Genomic DNA, 26,580 nt, shown 5'->3' on the forward strand with positions numbered 1-26,580 from the left:
ACCTTGATGAAAATTCTCGGGGCCGTGGAGAGACCAAACGGCAACGTCTGAAATTGGTAATGACAATCCCGTACCGCAATTCTGAGGTACGCCTGATGAGGTGGATAAATGGGGACATGAAGGTATGCATCCTTTATGTCCAGAGTCACCATAAAATCTCCCCCTTTCAGGCTTGCAATGACCGCTCTTAGCGATTCCATCTTGAACCTTTTCAGGTATATGTTCAGGGATTTTAAATTCAATATGGGTCTGACCGAACAGTCTGGTTTCGGGACTACAACATGGTCAAATAATAACCCCCTCCTTGTTGAAGGAGGGGAACCTTGACCACCACCTGTTGAAGATACAATTTGTGAATTGCAGTTAACACTGTTACCCTCTCGTGGGGGGAAGCCGGCAGGGCCGTCGGTGAGGGGGCATCTTCTCAAAGTCCAGCTTGTATCCCTGAAACACAATATCTATTGCCCAGGGATCTAACAGGGAGTGAATCTACTTGTGGCTGAACTTACGAAGGCGTGCCCCCACCGGGCCTAGCTCCGCCTGTGGAGCCCCAGCGACATGCGGTGGATTTTGTAGAGGCCGGGGAGGACTTCTGTTCCTGGGAACTAGCTGTGTTGTGCAGCTTCTTTCCTCTGCCCCCGCCTCTGGCAAGAAAGGACGCACCTCGGACTTTCTTGTTTCTTTGTTCGAAAGGCTGCATTTGATAATGTCGTGCTTTCCTAGGCTGTGCAGGAATATAAGGCAAAATATCAGAATTACCAGCTATAGCTGTGGAGACCAGGTCGGAGAACCCTTCTCCACACAATCCTCAGCCTTCCATATGCCTCTTAAGTCGGCATCATCTGTCCATTGCATATTCTACAGGACACGTCAAGCAGAAATCGACATAGCTTTGACTCTAGGACCCAGTATACTCATGTCTCTTTGGGCATGTTTTATATCTATGTCTCTTAAGACAGCATCTTTAATATATATATATCTCTATACACATATATACATACATACATACATACATACTAGGGTCTCAATCTCTGCTGATAAGGTACCTGTCCACGCTGCCACAGCGCTATAAACCCATGCCGACACAATCGCCAGTCTGAGTAGTGTACCAGAATGTGCACGCTATCTGCAGGATCCCCGAGAATAGCTGTTACGTCAGGGCTACCTTTTGGGTAAACATGACACCCTAGGGGAAGATTCCCATCATATCCTGGCCCTAGTGGGGAAAGGATACTGCCTGAGAATTCTTTGTGGGAAACTACAGTCTCTTGTCTGGAGATTCCCGCTCTTTTTCATCATGAGAGGAGGGAAATTTACCTCAGCTTTCTTCCCCTTAAACATGTATACCCTTGTGTCAGGGACAGATGAGTCATCAGTGATATGCAAATCATCTTTTATTACAATAATCATATATTGAATACTTTTCTGCCATTTTCTGTGCATTATCGTAGTCGACACTGGAGTCAAACTCCGTGTCGATATCAGTGTCTATTATTTTGGATAGTGAGCATTGAGAGACTCTGAAGGTCTCTGCGACATAGGGACAGACATGGGTAGATTTCCTGTCTGTTCTCTAATCTTTTGTGCAATAAATTCACCTTAGCACTTAATTACACATATCCAAACAGGTGTCGGCGTTGTCGACGGAGACACCCTCTCACACATCTATTTGCTCCATCTCCTCCTTAGGGGAGCCTTTTACCTCAGACATGTCGACACACACGTACCGACACACCACACATTCAGGGAATGCTCATCTGAAGACAATTCCCCCATAAGGCCCTTTGGAGAGACAGAGAGAGAGTATGCCAGCACACACCCCAGCGCTATTAACCCAGGAATAACACAGTAACTTAATGTTAACCCAGTAGCTGCTGTTTATATTGATTTTTGCGCCTAATTATGTGCCCCCCCTCTCTTTTTACCCTCTTCTACCGTGTAAATGCAGGGGAGAGACTGAGGAGCTTCCTCTCAGCAGTGCTGTGGAGAAAAAAACATGGCGCTGGTGAGTGCTGAGGAAGAAGCCCCGCCCCCTCGACGGCGGGCTTCTGTCCTGCTTTCATGTACAATTTTGGCGGGGGCTCATACATATATACAGTGCCCAACTGTATATTAAGACAACTTTTGCCAAAGAGGTCTCTAATTGCTGCCCAGGGCGCCCCCCCCCCCCCCTGCGCCCTACAGTGACCGGAGTATGTGGGTTTAATGTGGGAGCAATGGCGCACAGCTGCAGTGCTGTGCGCTACCTCAGTGAAGACTGGAGTCTTCTGCCGCCGATTTCGAAGTCTTCTTGCTTCTTTCACCGGCTTCTGTCTTCCGGCTCTGCGAGGGGGGCGGCGGCACGGCTCCGGGATCGGACGACAAAGGGTGAGATCCTGTGTACGATCCCTCTGGAGCTAATGGTGTCCAGTAGCCTAAGAAGCAGGACCTATCTTCAGTGAGTAGGGCTGCTTCTCTCCCCTCAGTCCCACGCTGCAGAGAGTCTGTTGCCAGCAGATCTCTCTGAAAATAAAAAAACCTAACAAAATACTTTCTTATAGCAAGCTCAGGAGAGCTCACTAAGTAGCACCCAGCTCGTCCGGGCACAGATTCAAACTGAGGTCTGGAGGAGGGACATAGAGGGAGGAGCCAGAGCACACCAGTATCCAAATTCTTTCTTAAAGTGCCCTGTCTCCTGCGGAGCCCGTCTATTCCCCATGGTCCTTACGGAGTCCCCAGCATCCACTAGGACGTTAGAGAAATACAATTACTTGCGTCAGCTTATTCAATTACCGGGGTTTACAACTCACACTGAAAACCGAGGTGGACTTTTCATCACAGCTTCATGAGCTACAAGGAAAAGCCTGCGATAAAAAGGCACCCTCTGGAGTTTAGTGCTCTGGAAAACTTACTGATTCACATTTTACATAGACTGATTTTGTTTCCCTACACGTTCATCTCATGGTTCACCTTATGGGAAGAAGTTTTATTGAATAGCTCGGGGCATAAAATCCCAAAGTTTTTCTCTGCATGGAAAAAACCCTGCGGTTAATTGTATTGACCCCATAATGCCACTAGGGAAAGCAGCATTTTCTTTAACATACTGTAGAAATAAAAGGAATGATTAAGCATGTGGTGAACAATTGCAAAACAAGAACGTTTATATGGTGATATAGGCTTATTTTGAATAGACAGATGTTCATTTAGCTTATTGTAACATTTCACATAATAAGCAAATGACTAACAATGCACCTTTAAGTGAAACGAGGCTGAATACAGTGATGATTGTATTATAAGGGAAAATAAGAATTTACTTACCGATAATTCTATTTCTCGGAGTCCGTAGTGGATGCTGGGGTTCCTGAAAGGACCATGGGGAATAGCGGCTCCGCAGGAGACAGGGCACAAAAGTAAAGCTTTCCGATCAGGTGGTGTGCACTGGCTCCTCCCCCTATGACCCTCCTCCAAGCCAGTTAGGTACTGTGCCCGGACGAGCGTACACAATAAGGGAGGAATTTTGAATCCCGGGTAAGACTCATACCAGCCACACCAATCACACCGTACAACTTGTGATCTAAACCCAGTTAACAGTATGATAACAGCGGAGCCTCTGAAAAGATAGTTCACAACAATAATAACCCGATTTTTGTAACTATGTACAAGTATTGCAGATAATCCGCACTTGGGATGGGCGCCCAGCATCCACTACGGACTCCGAGAAATAGAATTATCGGTAAGTAAATTCTTATTTTCTCTATCGTCCTAGTGGATGCTGGGGTTCCTGAAAGGACCATGGGGATTATACCAAAGCTCCCAAACGGGCGGGAGAGTGCGGATGACTCTGCAGCACCGAATGAGAGAACTCCAGGTCCTCCTTAGCCAGGGTATCAAATTTGTAGAATTTAGCAAACGTGTTTGCCCCTGACCAAGTAGCTGCTCGGCAAAGTTGTAAAGCCGAGACCCCTCGGGCAGCCGCCCAAGATGAGCCCACCTTCCTTGTGGAATGGGCATTTACATATTTTGGCTGTGGCAGGCCTGCCACAGAATGTGCAAGCTGAATTGTATTACACGTCCAACTAGCAATAGTCTGCTTAGAAGCAAGAGCACCCAGTTTGTTGGGTGCATACAGGATAACAGCAAGTCAGTTTTCCTGACTCCAGCCGTCCTGGAACATATTTTCAGGGCCCTGACAACATCTAGCAACTTGGAGTCCTCCAAGTCCCTAGTAGGTGCAAGGCACCACAATAAGCTGGTTCAGGTGAAACACTGACACCACCTTAGGGAGAGAACTGGGGACGAGTCCGCAGCTCTGCCCTGTCCGAATGGACAAACAGATATGGGCTTTTTTGAGAAAAAAACCACCAATTTGACACTCGCCTGGTCCAGGCCAGGGCCAAGAGCATGGTCACTTTTCATGTGAGATGCTTCAAATCCACAGATTTGACTGGTTTTAAACCAATGTGATTTGAGGAATCCCAGAACTACGTTGAGATCCCACAGTGCCACTGGAGGCACAAAAGGGGGTTGTATATGCAATACTCCCTTGACAAACTTCTGGACTTCAGGAACTGAAGCCAATTCTTTCTGGAAGAAAATCGACAGGGCCGAAATTTGAACCTTAATGGACCCCAATTTGAGGCCCATAGACACTCCTGTTTGCAGGAAATGCAGGAAAAGACCGAGTTGAAATTTCTTTGTGGGGCCTTCCTGGCCTCACACCACGCAACATATTTTCGCCACATGTGGTGATAATGTTGTGCGGTCACCTCCTTTCTGGCTTTGACCAGGGTAGGAATGACCTCTTCCGGAATGCCTTTTTCCCTTAGGATCCGGCTTTCCACCGCCATGCCGACAAACGCAGCTGCGGTAAGTCTTGGAACAGACATGGTACTTGCTGAAGCAAGTCCCTTCTTAGCGGCAGAGGCCATAAGACCTCTGTAAGCATCTCTTGAAGTTCCGGGTACCAAGTCCTTCTTGGCCAATCCGGAGCCATGAGTATAGTTCTTACTCCTCTACGTCTTATAATTCTCAGCACCTTAGGTATGAGAAGCAGAGGAGGGAACACATACACCGACTGGTACACCCACGGTGTTACCAGAACGTCCACAGCTATTGCCTGAGGGTCTCTTGACCTGGCGCAATACCTGTCCCGTTTTTTGTTCAGACGGGACGCCATCATGTCCACCTTTGGTATTTCCCAACGGTTTACAATCATGTGGAAAAAACTTCCCGATGAAGTTTCCACTCTCCCGGGTGGAGGTCGTGCCTGCTGAGGAAGTCTGCTTCCCAGTTTCCATTCCCGGGATGAAACACTGCTGACAGTGCTATCACATGATTTTCCGCCCAGCGAAAAGTCCTTGCAGTTTTTGCCATTGCCCTCCTGCTTCTTGTGTCGCCCTGTCTGTTTACGTGGGCGACTGCCGTGATGTTTTTCCCACTGGATCAATACCGGCTGACCTTGAAGCAGAGGTCTTGCAAAGCTTAGAGCATTATAAATTTACCCTTAGCTCCAGTATATTTATGTGGAGAAAAGTCTCCAGACTTGATCACACTCCCTGGAAATTTTTTCCTTGTGTGACTGCTCCCCAGCCTCTCGGGCTGGGCTCCGTGGTCACCAGCATCCAATCCTGAATGCCGAATCTGCGGCCCTCTAGAAGATGAGCACTCTATAACCACCACAGGAGAGACACCCTTGTCCTTGGATATAGGGTTATCCGCTGATGCATCTGAAGATGCGATCCGGACCATTTGTCCAGCAGATCCCACTGAAAAATTCTTGCGTGAAATCTGCCGAATGGAATTGCTTCGTAGGAAGCCACCATTTTTACCAGGATCCTTGTGCAATGATGCACTGTTTTTAGGAGGTTCCTGACTAGCTCGGATAACTCCCTGGCTTTCTCTTCCGGGAGAAACACCTTTTTCTGGACTGTGTCCAGAATCATCCCTAGGCACAGCAGACGTGTCGTCGGGATCAGCTGCGATTTTGGAATATTTAGAATCCACCCGTGCTGTTGTAGCAGTATCCGAGATAGTGCTACTCCGACCTCCAACTGTTCCCTGGACTATGCCCTTATCAGGAGATCGTCCAAGTAAGGGATAATTAAGACGCCTTTTCTTCGAAGAAGAATCATTATTTCGGCCATTACCTTGGTAAAGACCCGGGGTGCCGTGGACAATCCAAACGGCAGCGTCTGAAACTGATAGTGACAGTTCTGCACCACGAACCTGAGGTACCCTTAGTGAGAAGGGCAAATTTGGGACATAGAGGTAAGCATCCCTGATGTCCCGGGACACTATATAGTCCCCTTCTTCCTGGTTCGTTATCACTGCTCTGAGTGACTCCATCTTGATTTGAACCTTTGTAAGTGTTCAAAAAAATTTTTTTAGAATAAGTCTCACCTAGCCTTCTGGCTTCAGTACCACAATATAGTGTGGAATAATACCCCTTTTCTTGTAGTAGGAGGGGTAATTTAATTATCACCTGCTGGAATACAGCTTGTGAATTTTTTCCCATACTGCCTCCTTGTCGGAGGGAGACCTTGGTAAAGCAGACTTCAGGAGCCTGCGAAGGGGAAACGTCTCGACATTCCAATCTGTACCCCTGGGATACTACTTGTAGGATCCAGGGGTCCTGTACGGTCTCAGCGCCCTGCTGAGAACTTGTCAGAAGCGGTGGAACGCTTCTGTTCCTGGGAATGGGCTGCCTGCTGCAGTCTTCTTCCCTTTCCTCTATCCCTGGGCAGATATGATCTTATAGGGACGAAAGGACTGAGGCTGAAAAGACGGTGTCTTTTTCTGCAGAGATGTGACTTAGGGTAAAAACGGCGGATTTTCCAGCAGTTGCCGTGGCCACCAGGTCCGATGGACCGACCCCAAATAACTCCTCTTCCTTTATACGGCAATACACCTTTGTGCCGTTTGGAATCTGCATCACCTGACCACTGTCGTGTCCATAACATCTTCTGGCAGATATGGACATCGCATTTACTCTTGATGCCAGAGTGCAAATATCCCTCTGTGCATCTCGCATATATAGAAATGCATCCTTTAAATGCTCTATAGTCAATAAAATACTGTCCCTGTCAAGGGTATCAATATTTTTAGTCAGGGAATCCGACCAAGCCACCCAGCTCTGCACATCCAGGCTGAGGCGATCGCTGGTCGCAGTATAACACCAGTATGTGTGTATATACTTTTTATGATATTTTCCAGCCTCCTGTCAGCTGGTCCTTGAGGACGGCCCTATCTATAGACGGTACCGCCACTTGTTTTGATAAGCGTGTGAGCGCCTTATCCACCCTAAGGGGTGTTTCCCAACGCGCCCTAACTTCTGGCGGGAAAGGGTATACCGCCCATAATTTTCTATCGGGGGGAACCCACGCATCATCACACACTTTATTTAATTTATCTGATTCAGGAAAAACTACGGTAGTTTTTTCACATCCCACATAATACCCTCTTTTGTGGTACTTGTAGTATCAGAAATATGTAACACCTCCTTCATTGCCTTTAACGTGTGGCCCTAATAAGGAATACGTTTGTTTATTCACCGTCGACACTGGATTCAGTGTCCCTGTCTGTGTCTGTGTCGACCGACTAAAGTAAACGGGCGTTTTAAAAACCCCTGACGGTGTCTTTGAGACGTCTGGACCGGTACTAATTGTTTGTCGGCCGTCTCATGTCGTCAACCGACCTTGCAGCGTGTTGACATTATCACGTAATTTCCTAAATAAGCCATCCATTCCGGTGTCGACTCCCTAGAGAGTGACATCACCATTACAGGCAATTGCTCCGCCTCCACACCAATATCGTCCTCATACATGTCGACACACACGTACCGACACACAGCAGACACACAGGGAATGCTCTTAACGAAGACAGGACCCCACTAGCCCTTTGGGGAGACAGAGGGAGAGTTTGCCAGCACACACCAAAAGCGCTATATATGACAGGGATAGCCTTATAATAAGTGCTCCCTGTATAGCTGCTTTTATAATATAATTTTTGCCACTATTTTGCCCCCCCTCTCTTGTTTTACCCTGTTTCTGTAGTGCAGTGCAGGGGAGAGATCTGGGAGCCGTCCTGACCAGCGGAGCTGTGTAAGGAAAATGGCGCTGTGTGCTGAGGAGATAGGCCCCGCCCCTTTTCCGGCGGGCTCGTCTCCCGCTCTTTAGTGTATTCAGGCAGGGGTTAAATATCTCCATATAGCCCCGGAGGCTATATGTGAGGTATTTTTTTAGCCAAATAGGTTTTCATTTGCCTCCCAGGGCGCTCCCCTCCCAGCGCCCTGCACCCTCAGTGACTGCCGTGTGAAGTGTGCTGAGAGGAAAATGGCGCACAGCTGCAGTGCTGTGCGCTACCTTTAGAAGACTGAGGAGTCTTCTGCCGCCGATTCTGGACCTCTTCATGTTTCAGCATCTGCAAGGGGGCCGGCGGCGAGGCTCCGGTGACCATCCAGGCTGTACCTGTGATCGTCCCTCTGGAGCTGATGTCCAGTAGCCAAGAAGCCAATCCATCCTGCACGCAGGTGAGTTCACTTCTTCTCCCCTAAGTCCCTCGTTGCAGTGATCCTGTTGCCAGCAGGACTCACTGTAAAATAAAAAACCTAAGCTAAACTTTCCTAAGCAGCTCTTTAGGAGAGCCACCTAGATTGCACCCTTCTCGGCCGGGCACAAAAATCTAACTGGCTTGGAGGAGGGTCATAGGGGGAGGAGCCAGTGCACACCACCTGATCGGAAAGCTTTACTTTTGTGCCCTGTCTCCTGCGGAGCCGCTATTCCCCATGGTCCTTTCAGGAACCCCAGCATCCACTAGGACGATAGAGAAATATATATGAAATTTATACATGCTTAGTATTTTTGCAAAGTAATTAATTGCTGGTAAGTGAAGTTGGTGAGTGTTATAAAGTAGCAACAGCATGTGGTTCTCCAGCTACGCCGCATTTTCATCTACAAATTATTACACAGTACTGACAGAACTTACCACTCCGAAACGCTTGAAGTAATCTCTAAGTTCAGTTTCCCCACAGTTGTGTGGTATTCCACCAACAAATACCTTGTTACTCCTATTGTTTTCAGTCCTGGGACTTTTTTGTTGCTGTACAAGTAAATAAACACATTTTAGATTCAAACACTGTCATTTTTAAGGCTGAATTTTGTAAACTGCTCAGCTTCCATTTTTACACATAGAACATATTTGCTTATCATTCAACCTTAGGATTAAATGCCTCAGTAAATGAAATTACTACATTTAACTTACATGGTCAACATTCAACGGTTCACATGTTCTCTCACACACATTCCTTACCCATCCTTCTCGTGGCCGAGATCTCTCAGGCTGCATTCCCCGGGGCGTGCATGGCTTTGGATCAATCTGTAATTACAGTATTGTGCTATCAATGCACACAATCTCTTGGCCAGCCTTTCAGCTCATAACCACTGACTTTAAATACATGCTAGTTTGTCCTAAGAAAATACATGAAATGCAACAAAATAGGAGGTAAATTTGGAAACACTGACTGGCGCACTGACTTGGCAAAAAATGCAGCCTGCAAGTGACCTTCATCCACTGCTTTAAAAAGAAAAGGAAATCAGGTCACAACACCAAGTCCTAGGGACCACTAAAATGAGCATATATAAACAGTCAAAAGAATAGAACAGAAACCAATCTTTGACACCTAAACACGAAAATGGTGGTGGGAAGGGGGGGGGGGGGGGGGGGGGGATGATGTACAAATGCAGGTTGGTTCCACCATCCAACAGAACAAAGACCTTTGATCTATTAGATGGTGAAACATGTCAGCAAGTTTGGCATAATGTTGGAAGGAAAAGGGTGGAACCAGTGCCCCCTGAACATTGCTAATTTATTCTGTACTCTGGTATGTTTCCACCCATTTATCATGCTGCTGTTTAAATGTGCACTTTATTAACATAATTAATTCGGTTAACGTTTAAGCACATTTATTATTTTCAAGTAAGCTCAATACCAAAGGGGTTCTTCCCCCATCCTATACATCAGGGAATATATTTAGTGGATATAGCTATTGCTTATGGTTTTACATCATCATACATTTTTCTTCCCTTTCATGTTATGATATAATAAAAAAAGAAACATGCTTGCACTCGTTTTTACCCATATTGTACATGGTACCATTTGCGTGGCATTACTAATGCCATATATGTAATTAAAACAACAAGACTTTTGTTTTCATGTTGTGATGCCAAAGATAAATATCTATAAATGCCCACACCATTTTGTTTTTTGAAGGGAAGTGAACATGTTTATTTCATTGACCCTAGCACAACTTATTATAAACCTAGTGTCACCATACCCATTGCTTCTATTACGTTTCAGCTTACATTGGATTTAATTTACCTTGGGTACACGCACTGGCAATGTATAAAAAGGAGATTTATGGTAGACTTACCATTGTTAAATCTTTCTGCGAGGTACATTAGTTCCACAGGGAAACATCGGGGGTGTAGAGATGGATCTTGATCCAGGCACCAACAGGCTAAAGCTTTAGACTGCCCCAGGATGCATTGGGGCCTCCTCTATAACTCCACCTTCAGGCACTGTGAGCTCAGTTTCGTTAACCAGTCCAATGCAGGAGCAGGTAAAAGAGAAGGTAGATGTTAGTCATCTAGAACCACGTTCTCACGACAGGAGAAGGGACTAGCGGCCAATGCCATACAAACCCATAGAAGCTAGGTGCGTCAGGGTGGGTGCCCTGTGGAACCAATGTACCTCGCAGAAAGATTTAAAAATGGTAAGTCTATCATAAATCTCCTTTTCTGCAGCGGGGTACATTGGTTTCCACAGGGAAACATCGGGGATGTCCTAAAGCAGTTTCTCATGGGAGGGGACGCACTGTAGCGGGTAAAAGAACCCGGCGCCCAAAGGAAGCATCCTGGGAGGCGGAAGTATCGAATTAACCTGTTCACTGTGACCACGTAGCCGCCTTGCACAATTGTTCAGCGGACACGCCTCGGCGGGCCGCCCAAGAAGGTCCAACAGACAGAGTAGAATGGGCTTTCATAGCAACAGGAGCTGGGAGACCAGCCTGCGCATAGGCTTGTGCAATCACCATTCTAATCCATCTGGCCAAGGCTTGCTTATTCACAGGCCATCCATGTTTGTGAAAACTAAAAAAAGAACAAAATTGGTATTTGACCTCCTGATAAAGGCAGTCCTCTCCACAAACACACGGAGAGCCCGTACCACATCCAAAGACTGCTCTTTGGAGGACAAACCAGAAGAGATGAAAGCCGGAACCACAATCTCTTGGTTAAGGTGAAAAGATGACACCAAAAAATAACCCGGGCGAGTTCTAAGAACTGCCCGGTCACGGTGATATATCAGGAAGGGTGGACGACAGGACAAAGCGTCTAGGTCTGACACCCTCCTAGCAGAGGCGAAAGCCAGTAGGAACAGGACCTTGACCGTAAGACATTTAAGATCCACTGACTCAAAGAGGTTCAAATGGAGACTCTTGCATGGCATTCAGGACAACAGACAAATCCCATGGAGCCACAGGAGGGACGTAGGGAGGCTGAATCCGTAACACAAGTGAAAAGTATGAACGTCAGGAATAGACGCAATTTTTCTCTCAAACCACACCGACAAGGCAGAGATATGGACCTTGAGGGAGGCCAGACGAAGTCATAAATCCAGGCCTTGTTGTAGAAAAGCCAGAAGTCTGGAAGTACTGAATTTGTATGCATCGTAATTCTTAGCAGCACACCAGGTGAAGTAAGAATTCCAGATCCTGTAATAAATCCACGCACATGCCGGTTTGCGGGCCTTCAGCATAGTTTGGATAACCCCTCGGAGAATCCTTTGGCCCTCAGGACTGAAGCTTCAAGAGCCATGCTGTCAACGCCAGTCTGGCCATGTCCGATTAGACACAAGGACCCTGAACGAGGTCTGGGCGTTGAAGTAGAAGAAGACAATCTATCGACAGACCCTGCAGGTCTGAGAAACAATGCTGGCTTGGCCACGCTGGAGCGACTAGAAGTAGTATTCCTCCTTCGTGTTTGAACTTCCGCAGTACCCTGGGCTTGAGTGACACTGGAGGGAACATGTATGGCAGCCAAAAGTTCCATGGAATTGCCAGTGCGCTCACGAACGCTGTTTGAGGATCCCTGGTCCTTGATCCAAAGATCGGAACTTTGTGATTGTGTCGAGACGCCATCAGGTCTACATCTGGTAGGCCCCACTTGTCCACTAGGAGTTGAAAGACTTCCGGATGAAGGCTCCACTCTCCGGCGCGCACGTCCAGACGACTGAGGAAATCCGCTTCCCAGTTGAGGACTCCAGCAATGACAATGCTGATATTGCCGGCAGATGGCGTTCCGCCCAACTAAGGAATTTTGACACTTCCATCATTGCCATGCGGCTTTGTGTGCCGCCTTGATGGTTTATGTACGCCACCGTGGTGGCATTGTCTGACCGTACCTGAACAGGCCTGTTCTGTTTCAGAGGCAGGGCGAGAGACAAAGCATTGAACACTGCCCGCAATTCCAGAATGTTTATCGGGAGGAGCGATTCCTCCTTGGTCTACCGACCCTGGAAAGAGTGTTGCTCCAACACCGCGCCCCAACTCCTCAGACTGGCATCCGTAGTCAGTAGGACCCAGTTGGGGATTCAGAAGGGACGGCCCCTGCTCAACTGCTGGTCCTGTAGCCACCAGGTCAGCGACAGACGAACCTCCGGAGTCAAGGAGATCATGTGAGACCTGATCCGATGAGGTAGGCTGTCCCACTTGGAAAGGATTAACCTCTGGCAGAGGGCAGGAATGAAATTGAGCGTACTCTACCATGTCGAACTCCGACACCATGAGGCCTAGTACTTGCATCGCCGAGTGTATCAACACTCTTGGGTGAGAGAGGAAGCATCTGATCCTGTTCTGAAGTTTCAGGACCTTCTCCAGAGATTGTGCGTCTCCAGCAGTGACCCCAGGAGCACGATGCTCCGAGCAGGGACCAGCGAGGACTTCTTCCAGTTGATGAGCCACCCGTGGGCTTGTAGGAAGTTTACAGTCAGTTGTAGATGACTGAGGAGAACATCGTGGGAGTTCACCAGAATCAGCAAGCCGTCCAGATACAGCAGGATCCTGACTACCTGGCGACGGACATGAGCAGTCATCACGGTCATAATCTTGGTGAAGATCCGAGTGGCCATGGGCCAGTCCAAACAGCAGAGCCCGGAATTGATAGTGAAGGTTGCCAATAGCAAACCGCAGATATTGCTGATGTGATATGGCAATAGGTATATGCAGGTAAGCATCTTGTATATCCAGGAATATCATATAGTCTCCGGGGTTCCATGGCCAGAACAATTGAGCAGTGTTTCCATACGGAACTTGGATACCCTCACAAACTTGTTCAGTGATTTTAGGTTGAGTATAGGCCGGAAAGACCCATTGGGTTTCGGGACTAGAAACAGGGTCAAATATTATCCTCTGCCCCTCTGGGACAGAGGTATTGGCACTACCACTCCTGTATTCAGGAGGGAACGCACAACCAGCTGTAGAGCTTACAGCTTCAACGTAAGGGATAACCGTTGTGCAGAACTGGCGAGGGGGACATCTCTTGAAAGAGACTGCGTACCCGTGAGAGACAACTTCTCGCACCCATGCGTCTGAAGTGGTCTTTAACCAGACCTGTGTGAATCGCAGAAGTCGGCCTCCCATCTGGAGTTCCCCAGGGGAGGCCCGCCCTTGTCATGCAGCATGCTTGTCGTGTTTAGAAGCAGGCTGACGGGCGGCCCATGACTGCTCTGTCTTGGGCTTGGTGGTTTTGGGAGCACAAGATTGTCTCAGGAATTTCCGACCTTTTGCTTTACCTTGAGGCCGAAAGGAGCGAAAAGTGGTACTCTTTACCTTCTGTGCAGAAGGATTAGTATTCGGGAGAAATGCAGTCTTAGCAGCCGCTAAATCAGTCACAATCTTATTGAGATCTTCCCCAAATAGGATGTCTCCCTTAAAAGGGAGTACCTCCAAGGTCTTTTTGGGGTTCAGGTCCACCTTCCACGACCTCAACCACAGAATACGGTGAGCCAGGATGGACGTAGTTGATGCCTTGCCCTCTAACACACCTGCCTCAGAGGACGCCTCCTGAATGTAATAGGCGGCGGTGGTAATGAGAGACAAGTACTGTCTGGCAATGTCAGATATATCATGAGGCAGCTCTTCTGCTAATGCCTGAACCCAGGCTTCAATTCCTTTTGCAGCCCAAGAGGCTGCTATAGTGGGCCTATGTACAGCACCTTTAAGGGAGTAAATAAGACTTCAGGCATCCTTCCACACGCTTATCTGTCGGTTCCTTCAATGAGGTGACAGTGGTGACAGACAGAGTAGAGGACAGCACAAGACGGGTGACATGGGAATCCCCCGGCGGTGAAATTTCCTACTAGTTACACAACTCAGAAGGGAGAGATTAAAGAGCAACCATCTTTTTCGATAGGGAAAAATTTTTCCTGGCGAATACCAGGGTTCTTGACGCATGTCTACTAAATGGTCAGAACGCAGTAATAATGTTTTAGTTACCTTCTGACGTTTAAACTTATCATGTTTCTTAGAAACTGTAGTGGAATCCTCATCATCATCATCAGTGATCTGTAGGATCTGCTTAACAGCAACCACTAAATCAGGGACATCAATCTGAATAGTAGATTCCTCGTCAGAAGCAGCTGTATGAGTGTCTGACGGGTCAGTATACTCCCCATCAGAAGAATCTTCCGAGATTAGTGGATCGTGAGGAGGAGGTAGCCCTCTTAGATGACCCCTTGACACGAGAGTGGGTTGGGGTAGGTTTATGTCTAACCAAAGATTGATTCAATTGCTGCAACTGGATAGACAAATTATCCGCCCAAGGCGGATATACCATAGGGACAATATGTGGCTGTAATGGCACAGGAGGTTCCATAGGGGGTGTGAGGCTCAAGAGTATTGAGCATAGTTGAAAACGCCGTCCAAGGTGGCTCCTGATTGGTTACAGGAGCTGCGGACTGACTGGAAGATGTATGGCACACACTACACAGACCTTCATACAAAGCTTCCCCCTCAGGCAAATCCCTGACGCACAATACAGGAGCGTCTGTGGATTTCCCGCCTTTTGTGTTAGACATTTTAGTGAATGTAACCAGAGTGTATGAGTACGATACAGCCAGACAGAGTACAATACCAGCAAATAAATCCCCTAGTATGTGACAGTGTTCACAGTACACAACACCAGCGTCTAAATCCGGTACTATGTGACTGCGTACACCAGAGGTTCTCAAACTCGGTCCTCGGGAGCCCACACAGTGCATGTTTTGCAGGTAACCCAGCAGGTGCACAAGTGTATTAATTACTCACTGACACATTTTAAAAGGTCCACAGGTGGAGCTAATTATTTCACTTGCGATTCTGTGAGGAGACCTGCAAAACATGCACTGTGTGGGCACCCGAGGACTGAGTTTGAGAACATCTGGCGTACACAGTACCAGCGAATAAATCCGGTATTAAGTGACTGAGTACACAGTAGTATACACTTGACGGTAAATACTGTGAAATACTGTGATTATATATATATATATATATATATATATATATATATATATATATATATATATATATATATATATATATATATATATATATATATATAAAAATAAAATAGAAAACACGGTATGGCACTCCCAATGAATAAAGGTATAATTTGCTCCGGTGCCCTGCGTCAGTCACAGCTGAGAGATAGAATCACAAAATCGCTGGCACTCAAAGAGACTCAAAGAAAACACAACTGCTATAGCTTTCAGTCAACGTTTCAGGGCTATGCCCTTTTATCAAGACCTACTATACATACAAAAAAGAAAACATTTATACATTACCAGTGACACCTCGTGTACAGACAACCGCCGCTCTCCGGGAGACCCGCTGACGTCATGGGCGCGCGCCGGCGACCCGGCGTCTCCAGGGGGCGTGGTGAAGACAATTGTGTGACCCGTAACTTGTCCCCATGGAGAGTGTGAGGCAGCTCCAGAGCGGGAACACCAGCAGAAGATGGCGCCCGGAGCTTGGGGAGGGGCTACAGGTCAAGCGCCTTCTTCCCCTATCCTGGTCCTCACTACCTGGTACTCTGGAGTCTTAATAAAGTGGGTATTAGTACACCCGACCCGTACTTCTATGCCCTGGTGGATATAGTGGGGTCCCTGCTCTGTTACAGTGTCCATGCCAGCGTCGCAGTCTGTCTCCTTAGACTGCGACCGGAACGCGATTTAATGGCAGGTCCCGCCTGGGGGACCCTCATACCCCCTCCCTTCTGTAACAGCCACGCGAACCAGGAGACCGTCTGCGACAGTGTGCCTAGAGCCGGAGCGTCTCTGCCGCAAGTACCCAGGAACAGAGCCAGCTAGAGTATGCGACGCCGCTGGGGAGGTAACGGAGCCGCAGCACAGAATGTCACTGACATGTAAGTGCTGCAGCCCTGGAAGTCTTCTAAAAGCTTTTTCAGGACTGCCCAGTGCAGCCCCCCTGTTAAGAGACTTGCTTCTGCAGGCACCAACTCGAAACTGAGCTCACAGTGCCTGGAGGTGGTGTTATAGAGGAGGCCCCAATGCATCTTGGGACAGTCTAAAGCTTTAGCCTGTTGGTGCCTGGATCAAGAGCCATCTCTACACCCCCGAAGTTTGCCTGTGGAAACCAATGTACCCCGCTGCAGAAATAATAAGAATTTACTTACCGATAATTCTATTTCTCGGAGTCCGTAGTGGATGCTGGGGTTCCTGAAAGGACCATGGGGAATAGCGGCTCCGCAGGAGACAGGGCACAAAAAAGTAAAGCTTTACTAGGTCAGGTGGTGTGCACTGGCTCCTCCCCCTATGACCCTCCTCCAGACTCCAGTTAGGTACTGTGCCCGGACGAGCATACACAATAAGGGAGGCATTTTGAATCCCGGGTAAGACTCATACCAGCCACACCAATCACACCGTACAACTTGTGATCTAAACCCAGTTAACAGTATGACAACAGAAAGGGCCTCTTAAAGATGGCTCCTTAACAATAACCCGAATTAGTTAACAATAACTATGTACAAGTATTGCAGATAATCCGCACTTGGGATGGGCGCCCAGCATCCACTACGGACTCCGAGAAATAGAATTATCGGTAAGTAAATTCTTATTTTCTCTATCGTCCTAAGTGGATGCTGGGGTTCCTGAAAGGACCATGGGGATTATACCAAAGCTCCCAAACGGGCGGGAGAGTGCGGATGACTCTGCAGCACCGAATGAGAGAACTCCAGGTCCTCCTTTGCCAGGGTATCAAATTTGTAAAATTTTACAAACGTGTTCTCCCCCGACCACGTAGCTGCTCGGCAGAGTTGTAATGCCGAGACCCCTCGGGCAGCCGCCCAAGATGAGCCCACCTTCCTTGTGGAGTGGGCTTTTACAGTTTTAGGCTGTGGCAGGCCTGCCACAGAATGTGCAAGTTGAATTGTGTTACAAATCCAACGAGCAATCGACTGCTTAGAAGCAGGTGCGCCCAACTTGTTGGGTGCATACAATATAAACAGCGAGTCAGATTTTCTGACTCCAGCCGTCCTTGCAATGTATATTTTTAAGGCTCTGACAACGTCCAACAACTTGGAGTCCTCCAAGTCGCTAGTGGCCGCAGGCACCACAATAGGTTGGTTCAGATGAAATGCTGATACCACTTTAGGGAGAAAATGCGGACGAGTCCGCAGTTCTGCCCTATCCGAATGGAAGATTAGATAAGGACTTTTATAAGATAAAGCCGCCAATTCAGATACTCTCCTGGCAGAGGCCAGGGCTAGTAACATAGTCACTTTCAATGTGAGATATTTCAAATCCACCTTTTTCAATGGTTCAAACCAATGGGATTTGAGGAAATCTAAAACTACATTTAGATCCCACGGTGCCACCGGAGGCACCACAGGAGGCTGTATATGCAGTACTCCCTTGACAAAAGTCTGGACCTCAGGGACAGAGGCCAATTCTTTTTGGAAGAATATTGACAGGGCCGAAATTTGAACCTTAATGGATCCCAATTTGAGACCCATAGATAATCCTGATTGCAGGAAATGTAGGAAACGACCCAGTTGGAATTCCTCCGTCGGAACCCTCCGATCCTCGCACCACGCTACATATTTTCGCCAAATGCGGTGATAATGTTTCACGGTGACTTCCTTCCGTGCCTTAATCAAGGTAGGAATGACTTCTTCTGGAATGCCTTTCCCTTTTAGGATCTGGCGTTCAACCGCCATGCCGTCAAACGCAGCCGCGGTAAGTCTTGAAAAAGACAGGGACCCTGCTGTAGCAGGTCCCTTCTCAGAGGTAGAGGCCACGGTTCGTCCGTGAGCATCTCTTGAAGTTCCGGATACCAAGTCCTTCTCGGCCAATCCGGAACCACTAGTATTGTTCTTACTCTTCTTTGCCGTATGATCTTCAATACCTTTGGTATGAGCGGCAGAGGAGGAAACACATACACTGACTGGTACACCCAAGGAGTTACCAGTGCGTCCACAGCTATTGCCTGTGGATCTCTTGACCTGGCGCAATATTTGTCCAGTTTCTTGTTGAGGCGAGACGCCATCATGTCTACAATTGGTCTTTCCCAACGGTCTATTAACATGTTGAAGACTTCTGGATGTAGACCCCACTCTCCCGGATGAAGATCGTGTCTGCTGAGGAAGTCTGCTTCCCAGTTGTCCACGCCCGGGATGAACACTGCTGACAGTGCTATCACGTGATTCTCCGCCCAGCGAAGAATCTTGGCAGCTTCTGCCATTGCACTCCTGCTTCTTGTGCCGCCCTGCCTGTTTACATGGGCGACCGCCGTGATGTTGTCCGACTGAATCAACACCGGCTTTCCTTGCAGGAGAAGTTCCGCCTGGCTTAGAGCATTGTAGATTGCTCTTAGTTCCAGAATGTTTATGTGAAGAGACTTTTCCAGACTCGTCCATACTCCCTGGAAGTTTCTTCCTTGTGTGACTGCTCCCCAGCCTCTCAGGCTGGCGTCCGTGGTCACCAGGATCCAATCCTGAATGCCGAATCTGCGGCCTTCTAATAGGTGAGCCTTCTGCAACCACCACAGAAGTGACACCCTTGTCTTTGGTGACAGGGTTATTCGCAGGTGCATCTGCAGATGCGACCCTGACCATTTGTCCAACAGATCCCTTTGGAATATTCTTGCATGGAATCTGCCGAATGGAATTGCTTCGTAAGAAGCCACCATTTTTCCCAGGACTCTTGTGCATTGATGTACTGACACTTTTCCTGGTTTTAGGAGGTTCCTGACCAGATCGGATAACTCCTTGGCTTTTTCCTCTGGAAGGAAAACCTTTTTCTGAACCGTGTCCAGAATCATTCCTAGGAACAGCAGACGAGTTGTCGGGATTAAATGGGATTTTGGAATATTCAGAATCCACCCGTGTTGTCTTAGCACCTCTTGAGATAGTGCTAAAGCTGTCTCCAGCTGTTCTCTGGACCTTGCCCTTATTAGGAGATCGTCCAAGTATGGGATAACTAATACGCCTTTTCTTCGAAGAAGAATCATCATCTCGGCCATTACCTTGGTAAAGACCCGAGGCGCCGTGGACAATCCGAACGGCAGCGTCTGAAACTGATAGTGACAGTTTTGAACAATGAACTTGAGGTACCCCTGGTGTGCGGGGTAAATCGGAACGTGTAGATACGCATCCTTGATGTCCAAGGATACCATAAAGTCCCCTTCTTCCAGGTTCGCTATCACTGCTCTGAGTGACTCCATCTTGAACTTGAACTTTTTTATGTAGAGGTTCAAGGACTTCAGATTTAGAATAGGCCTTACCGAGCCATCCGGCTTCGGTACCACAAATAGAGTGGAATAATACCCCTTTCCTTGTTGTAATAGGGGTACTTTGACTATCACCTGCTGAGCGTACAGCTTGTGAATGGCTTCCAACACCCTCTCCCTTTCGGAAGAGACGGTTGGTAAGGCAGACTTCAGGAAACGATGAGGAGGATCCGTCTCTAATTCCAACCTGTACCCCTGAGATATTATCTGCAGGATCCAGGGGTCTACCTGCGAGTGAGCCCACTGCGCGCTGTAATTTTTGAGACGGCCCCCCACTGTCCCCGAGTCCGCTTGAGAGGCCCCAGCGTCATGCTGAGGTTTTTGCAGGAGCCGGGGAGGGCTTCTGTTCCTGGGAAGGAGCTGCCTGTTGGTGTCTCTTCCCTCTTCCTCTGCCTCGTGGCAGGTACGACAAGCCCTTCGCTCTCTTATTTTTGTAGGAGCGAAAAGGCTGCGGTTGAAAGGTCGGTGCCTTTCTCTGTTGGGGAGTGACTTGAGGTAAAAAAGTGGATTTCCCGGCAGTAGCCGTGGCCACCAAGTCTGATAGACCAACTCCAAATAACTCCTCCCCTTTATACGGCAAAACCTCCATGTGACGTTTTGAATCCGCATCGCCTGTCCACTGTCGTGTCCATAAGGCTCTTCTGGCTGAAATGGACATAGCACTCACCCGAGATGCCAGTGTGCAAATATCCCTCTGTGCATCACGCATATAGATAAATGCATCCTTTATTTGTTCTAACGACAGTAAAACATTGTCCCTATCTAGGGTATCAATATTTTCAATCAGGGATTCTGACCAAAATACTCCAGCACTGCACATCCAGGCAGTTGCTATAGCTGGTCGTAGTATAACACCTGCATGTGTGTATATATTCTTTTGAATAACTTCCATCTTTCTATCTGATGGATCCTTAAGTGCGGCCGTCTCAGGAGAGGGTAACGCCACTTGTTTGGATAAGCGTGTGAGCGCCTTGTCCACCTTAGGGGGTGTTTCCCAGCGCGCCCTAACCTCTGGCGGGAAAGGGTATAATGCCAATAACTTTTTTGAAATTATCAACTTTTTATCAGGAGCAACCCACGCTTCATCACACACGTCATTTAATTCTTCTGATTCAGGAAAAACTGTTTGTAGTTTTTTCACACCATACATAATACCCTGTTTTACGGTATCTGTAGTATCAGCTAAATGTAACGTCTCCTTCATTGCCAAAATCATATAACGTGTGGCCCTACTGGAAAATACGTTTGAATTTCTACCGTCGTCACTGGAATCAGTGCCCGTGTCTGGGTCTGTGTCGACCGACTGAGGCAAAGGGCGTTTTACAGCCCCTGACGGTGTTTGAGGCGCCTGGACAGGCATTAATTGATTGTCCGGCCGCCTCATGTCCTCAACTGACTGTTTAAGGGAAGATAAACCATGACGTAATTCCACAAATAAAGGCATCCATTCTGGTGTCGACCCCCTGGGGGGTGACATCTGCATATTTGGCAATTGCTCCGCCTCCACACCAATATCGTCCTCATACATGTCGACACCACGTACCGACACACACCGCAAACTCACAGGGAATGCTCTAATGAAGACAGGACCCACTAGCCCTTTTGGGGAGACAGAGGGAGAGTCTGCCAGCACACACCACAAAGCGCTATATATACAAGGGATATCCTTATATTAAGTGCTCCCTTATAGCTGCTTTAATATATATATATATATATAGCCATTAATGTGCCCCCCCTCTCTGTTTTACCCTGTTTCTGTAGTGCAGTGCAGGGGAGAGACCTGGGAGCCGTTCTGACCAGCGGAGCTGTGACAGAAAATGGCGCCGTGTGCTGAGGAGATAGGCCCCGCCCCTTTTTCGGCGGGTTCTTCTCCCGCTATTTTTCCAGTCAGGCAGGGGTTAAATATCTCCATATAGCCCCTATGGGCTATATGTGAGGTATTTTTAGCCTTGTATAAGGTTTATATTTGCCTCTCAGAGCGCCCCCCCCCAGCGCTCTGCACCCTCAGTGACTGCCCAGTGAAGTGTGCTGAGAGGAAAATGGCGCACAGCTGCAGTGCTGTGCGCTACCTTATGAAGACTGAGGAGTCTTCAGCCGCCGGTTTCCGGACCTCTTCACGCTTCAGCATCTGCAAGGGGGTCGGCGGCGCGGCTCCGGGACCGGACTCCACGGCTGGGCCTGTGTTCGATCCCTCTGGAGCTAATGGTGTCCAGTAGCCAAGCAGCAAATCCACTCTGCATGCAGGTGAGTTTACTACTTTCCCCCTAAGTCCCACGTTGCAGTGATCCTGTTGCCAGCAGGACTCACTGTAAAGAAAAAAAACCTAAACTAAACTTTCTCTAAGCAGCTCTTTAGGAGAGCCACCTAGATTGCACCCTTCTCGTTCGGGCACAAAATCTAACTGGAGTCTGGAGGAGGGTCATAGGGGGAGGAGCCAGTGCACACCACCTGACCTAGTAAAGCTTTACTTTTTTGTGCCCTGTCTCCTGCGGAGCCGCTATTCCCCATGGTCCTTTCAGGAACCCCAGCATCCACTTAGGACGATAGAGAAAATTGTTTTCTTTTCAGCTATTGTGAACACTAGTAATAGTGATGTACTGTACTGTGATACATAGAAACAAAATTAAAATCACACATCCTCTTAAGGTGACACTGATACATATATCTGCTGATCAATTGATCGGCAGATATATCTATGGACGGATCGGGCAGTGTGCTGTGCATACACACTGCCCGATCCGTTGGGGACTGACATCATGAACTGGGCGGGACCCAGTTCAGCTGTCAATCACCGTGGACTGACGCAGCATGTGTATGGGCGGTCGGCCACACACAGCGACGTGCCAATATATTTGTAGATAAATTGGTCGTCGGCTGTGCTGCAGGGCCGACGCGATATGTCTGAACGACGGAGTTCACAAACATATCGCCCGTACACACTGGCCGACAGACCCGCGATATATCGGCCGTTCAAGAGAACGGCCAATATATCGGCCAGTGTGTACCCACCTTTACCATGAAACAAATCTAAATAAATCTCTCAGTATATGCTGATCGTAAATATAATTTTAACTATTATATTATAACATATAAATTAAATATATTAGATGAGCAGGACAGAGTAATATAAGCAACGCTAAAACATACCAACTTGAAACTACATTTTTATACTTACATTCCTGCCATCCAATGTATGAGGTCTACTGGCTAAGACAGTTCCAACACAATTTGGATCTTGAAATTTTACGAATCCAAAGCCTCTTGACTGATTTGTTGTTTTGTCTTTCATTATCACACAGTCTACGACTTCCCCATACTGGGAGAAATAACCACGCAGGGTTTCTGTACAAAGAATGTGTGTGTATATATAGAGGAAAGGAAATAAGGACAAAGTCAATTCAGGATTATGAATTCAACCATAGTCAGCACTCTTAACAGACAGTGTAGATTCCACTGGAAGGACATTCATTATTATTATTATCATTATCATCATCATCAGTTATTTAGCGCATACATATTCTGCAGCACTTTACAGAGAATATTCGGTCATTCACATCAGTCCCTGCCCCAGTAGAGCTTACACTCTATATTCCCGACCACATGTGCACACACATTCATGCTAGGGTTAATTTTGTTAGGAGCCAATTAACCTACCAGTATATTTTTGGATTGTGGGAGGAAACCGGAGTACCTGGAGGAAACCCACGCAAGTATGGGGAGAATATATAAACTCCACACAGGGCCGTGGTGGGAAACAAACCCATAACCTCAGTGCTGTGAGGCAGTAATGCTAACAATTACTCCATTCGTACTACCCCGATAATTAAAGCACTAGTAAAACAAAACATTGAGTACACTAACATAGATAACAATTGCAAGATCTGAAGATAACGGAAGATAGAGTTACAATGGATGTCAAGGGAGCTTCCTACTTATACCACAACACTGTCAAAGTATGGAAGCTTTTGCATTCACAACTTAGTGGGGTATTCAATTACACGTGGCCAATGTATCGGCGGGGGCAATTCTATCCCCCCCCCCCCCCCCCCCCCCCATTGTCAGCACAGATTATGGGGCACCTGAAGCATAATCCACGACAAGCGGATGCCGGAGCTGCGTTAACACATGGTATCTGGGACTTATCCCAGATCCCATGTATATTTGCGCAATCGCGGGTCTGTTTTCGGCCGATGAAAGCGGTAGGATAGGATACCGCGATAATGGCCATCGGTCATTAATTGTGATATCTGCCCGTTTTCACCTGCCGAAAATGAATCGGCTGTAATTGACTACCCCATAAGTATATGAAAAGGTTTGTTGAGCAATTTGTATCTTATATTTTATAGTTTTAGGGAGAAATTAACTGTTTTGTGGGCACCCACTGCAGCAAGTTAATTGTTTCCCCCATACGTCACTTCCTCATTTCACAAGTTTGAATGTTAAATGGTATTGTCATCTTTCTTCTATTGCCAATATGTAGCCAATGAGCGCAAGCATTATTTAGGCTCGAGATTGCTCTCGCCTATACTGTTGGAGCGATAGACGTGTATCAGCAGTGAAATTTAAATTACACTCGCTGCGTCAGTTGTTTCCTATATCACGGAAGTGTAGCCTCACCATTGTTCACTGTAATGAACAGTGGAGGTACATTACTGTATGTCACACAGGCAAAGCATACACAGCCACAGTTTATCCAGTACAGTTGTGCAAACATCACAATGTTCTTAGGGTAACAAAAAATAAATTTCAATGAAGAAAATAAAAAAGAAGATTTTACTTACCGGTAAATCTATTTCTCGTAGTCCGTAGTGGATGCTGGGGACTCCGTAAGGACCATGGGGATAGACGGGCTCCGCAGGAGACATGGGCACTTTAAGAAAGAATTTAGGTTCTGGTGTGCTCTGGCTCCTCCCTCTATGCCCCTCCTCCAGACCTCAGTTAGAGAAACAGTGCCCAGAAGAGCTGACAGTACAAGGAAAGGATTTTGGTAATCCAGGGCAAGATTCATACCAGCCACACCAATCACACCGTATAACTTGTGATAAACTTACCCAGTTAACAGTATGAACAACAACAGAGCATCAGGTCAACCCTGATGCAACCATAACATAACCCTTATTGAAGCAATAACTATATACAAGTATTGCAGAAGAATTCCGCACTTGGGACAGGCGCCCAGCATCCACTACGGACTACGAGAAATAGATTTACCGGTAAGTAAAATCTTATTTTCTCTAACGTCCTAATGGATGCTGGGGACTCCGTAAGGACCATGGGGATTATACCAAAGCTCCCAAACGGGCGGGAGAGTGCGGATGACTCTGCAGCACCGATTGAGCAAACACGAGGTCCTCCTCAGCCAGGGTATCAAACTTGTAGGACTTTGCAAAAGTGTTTGAACCTGACCAAGTAGCCGCTCGGCAAAGCTGTAATGCCGAGACCCCTCGGGCAGCCGCCCAAGAAGAGCCCACCTTCCTAGTGGAATGGGCCTTAACTGATTTTGGCAGCGGCAATCCAGCCGCAGAATGAGCCTGCTGAATCGTGTTACAGATCCAGCGAGCAATAGTTTGCTTTGAAGCAGAAGCACCAAGCTTGTTGGAAGCATACAGGATAAACAAGGACTCTGTTTTCCTGACCCTAGCCGTTCTGGCTACATAAAACCTTCAAAGCCCTGACCACATCAAGCAACTCTGAATCCTCCAAGTCAGTAGTAGCCACAGGCACCACAATAGGTTGGTTTATATGAAAGGATGAAACCACTTTCGGCAGAAATTGTGGACGGGTCCGCAATTCTGTTCTATACGCATGGAAAACCAGATAGGGGCATTTATGTGACAAAGCCGCCAACTCGGACACACGCCTAGCCGAAGCCAAGGCTAATAGCATGACCACCTTCCACGTGAGATATTTCAACTCCACCGTTTTGAGTGGTTCAAACCAGTGTGATTTCAGAAAACTCAACACCACGTTAAGATCCCAAGGTGCCACTGGAGGCACAAAAGGGGGCTGAATATGCAGCACTCCCTTTACAAACGTCTGAACTTCAGGTAGAGAAGTCAACTCCTTTTGAAAGAAAATGGATAGGGCCGAAATCTGGACCTTAATGGAACCCAATTTGAGGCCCAAATTCACTCCTGACTGTAGGAAGTGAAGGAAACGGCCCAGCTGGAATTCCTCCGTAGGGGCATTCCTGGCCTTACACCAAGCAACATATTTTCGCCATATACGGTGATAATGTTGAGCTGCCACGTCCTTCCTAGCCTTTATCAGCGTAGGAATGACCTCATCCGGAATGCCTTTCTCTGCTAGGATCCGGCGTTCAACCGCCATGCCGTCAAACGCAGCCGCGGTAAGTCTTGGAACAGACAGGGCCCCTGTTGCAACAAGTCCTGTCTTAGAGGAAGAGGCCACGGGTCCTCTGCGAGCATTTCTTGCAGATCTGGATACCAAGTCCTTCGTGGCCAATCTGGAACAATGAGTATTGTTCTCACTCCTCTTTTTCTTATTATTCTCAGCACCTTGGGTATGAGAGGAAGAGGAGGAAATACATAGACCGACTGGAACACCCACGGTGTCACCAGGGCGTCTACAGCTATCGCTTGAGGGTCTCTTGACCTGGCGCAATACCTCTGTAGTTTTTTGTTGAGGCGGGATGCCATCATGTCCACCTGTGGCAGTTCCCACCGACTTGCAATCTGTGCGAAGACTTCCTGATGAAGTCCCCACTCTCCCGGGTGGAGGACGTGTCTGCTGAGGAAGTCTGC

General features: G+C 47.6%; 1 protein-coding gene across 6 annotated transcripts in view; it reads right to left on the reverse strand.

The window, feature by feature from the left end:
- DAZAP1 (DAZ associated protein 1) overlaps positions 1-26,580 on the reverse strand; it is a 137,174-nt gene that overhangs the window by 91,727 nt on the left and 18,867 nt on the right. For all 6 annotated transcript variants that reach the window (XM_063914318.1, XM_063914317.1, XM_063914322.1 and 3 more), the window contains exons 3-5: positions 22,992-23,158; positions 9,286-9,351; positions 8,962-9,075 (exon numbers count right to left, since the gene is read on the reverse strand). In XM_063914318.1, the coding sequence (XP_063770388.1) occupies positions 8,962-9,075; positions 9,286-9,351; positions 22,992-23,158 (347 nt within the window). The remainder of the gene's footprint in view (positions 1-8,961; positions 9,076-9,285; positions 9,352-22,991; positions 23,159-26,580) is intronic.

Source organism: Pseudophryne corroboree, chromosome 1, assembly GCF_028390025.1.
Source record: "Pseudophryne corroboree isolate aPseCor3 chromosome 1, aPseCor3.hap2, whole genome shotgun sequence".
NCBI lineage: Eukaryota > Metazoa > Chordata > Amphibia > Anura > Myobatrachidae > Pseudophryne > Pseudophryne corroboree.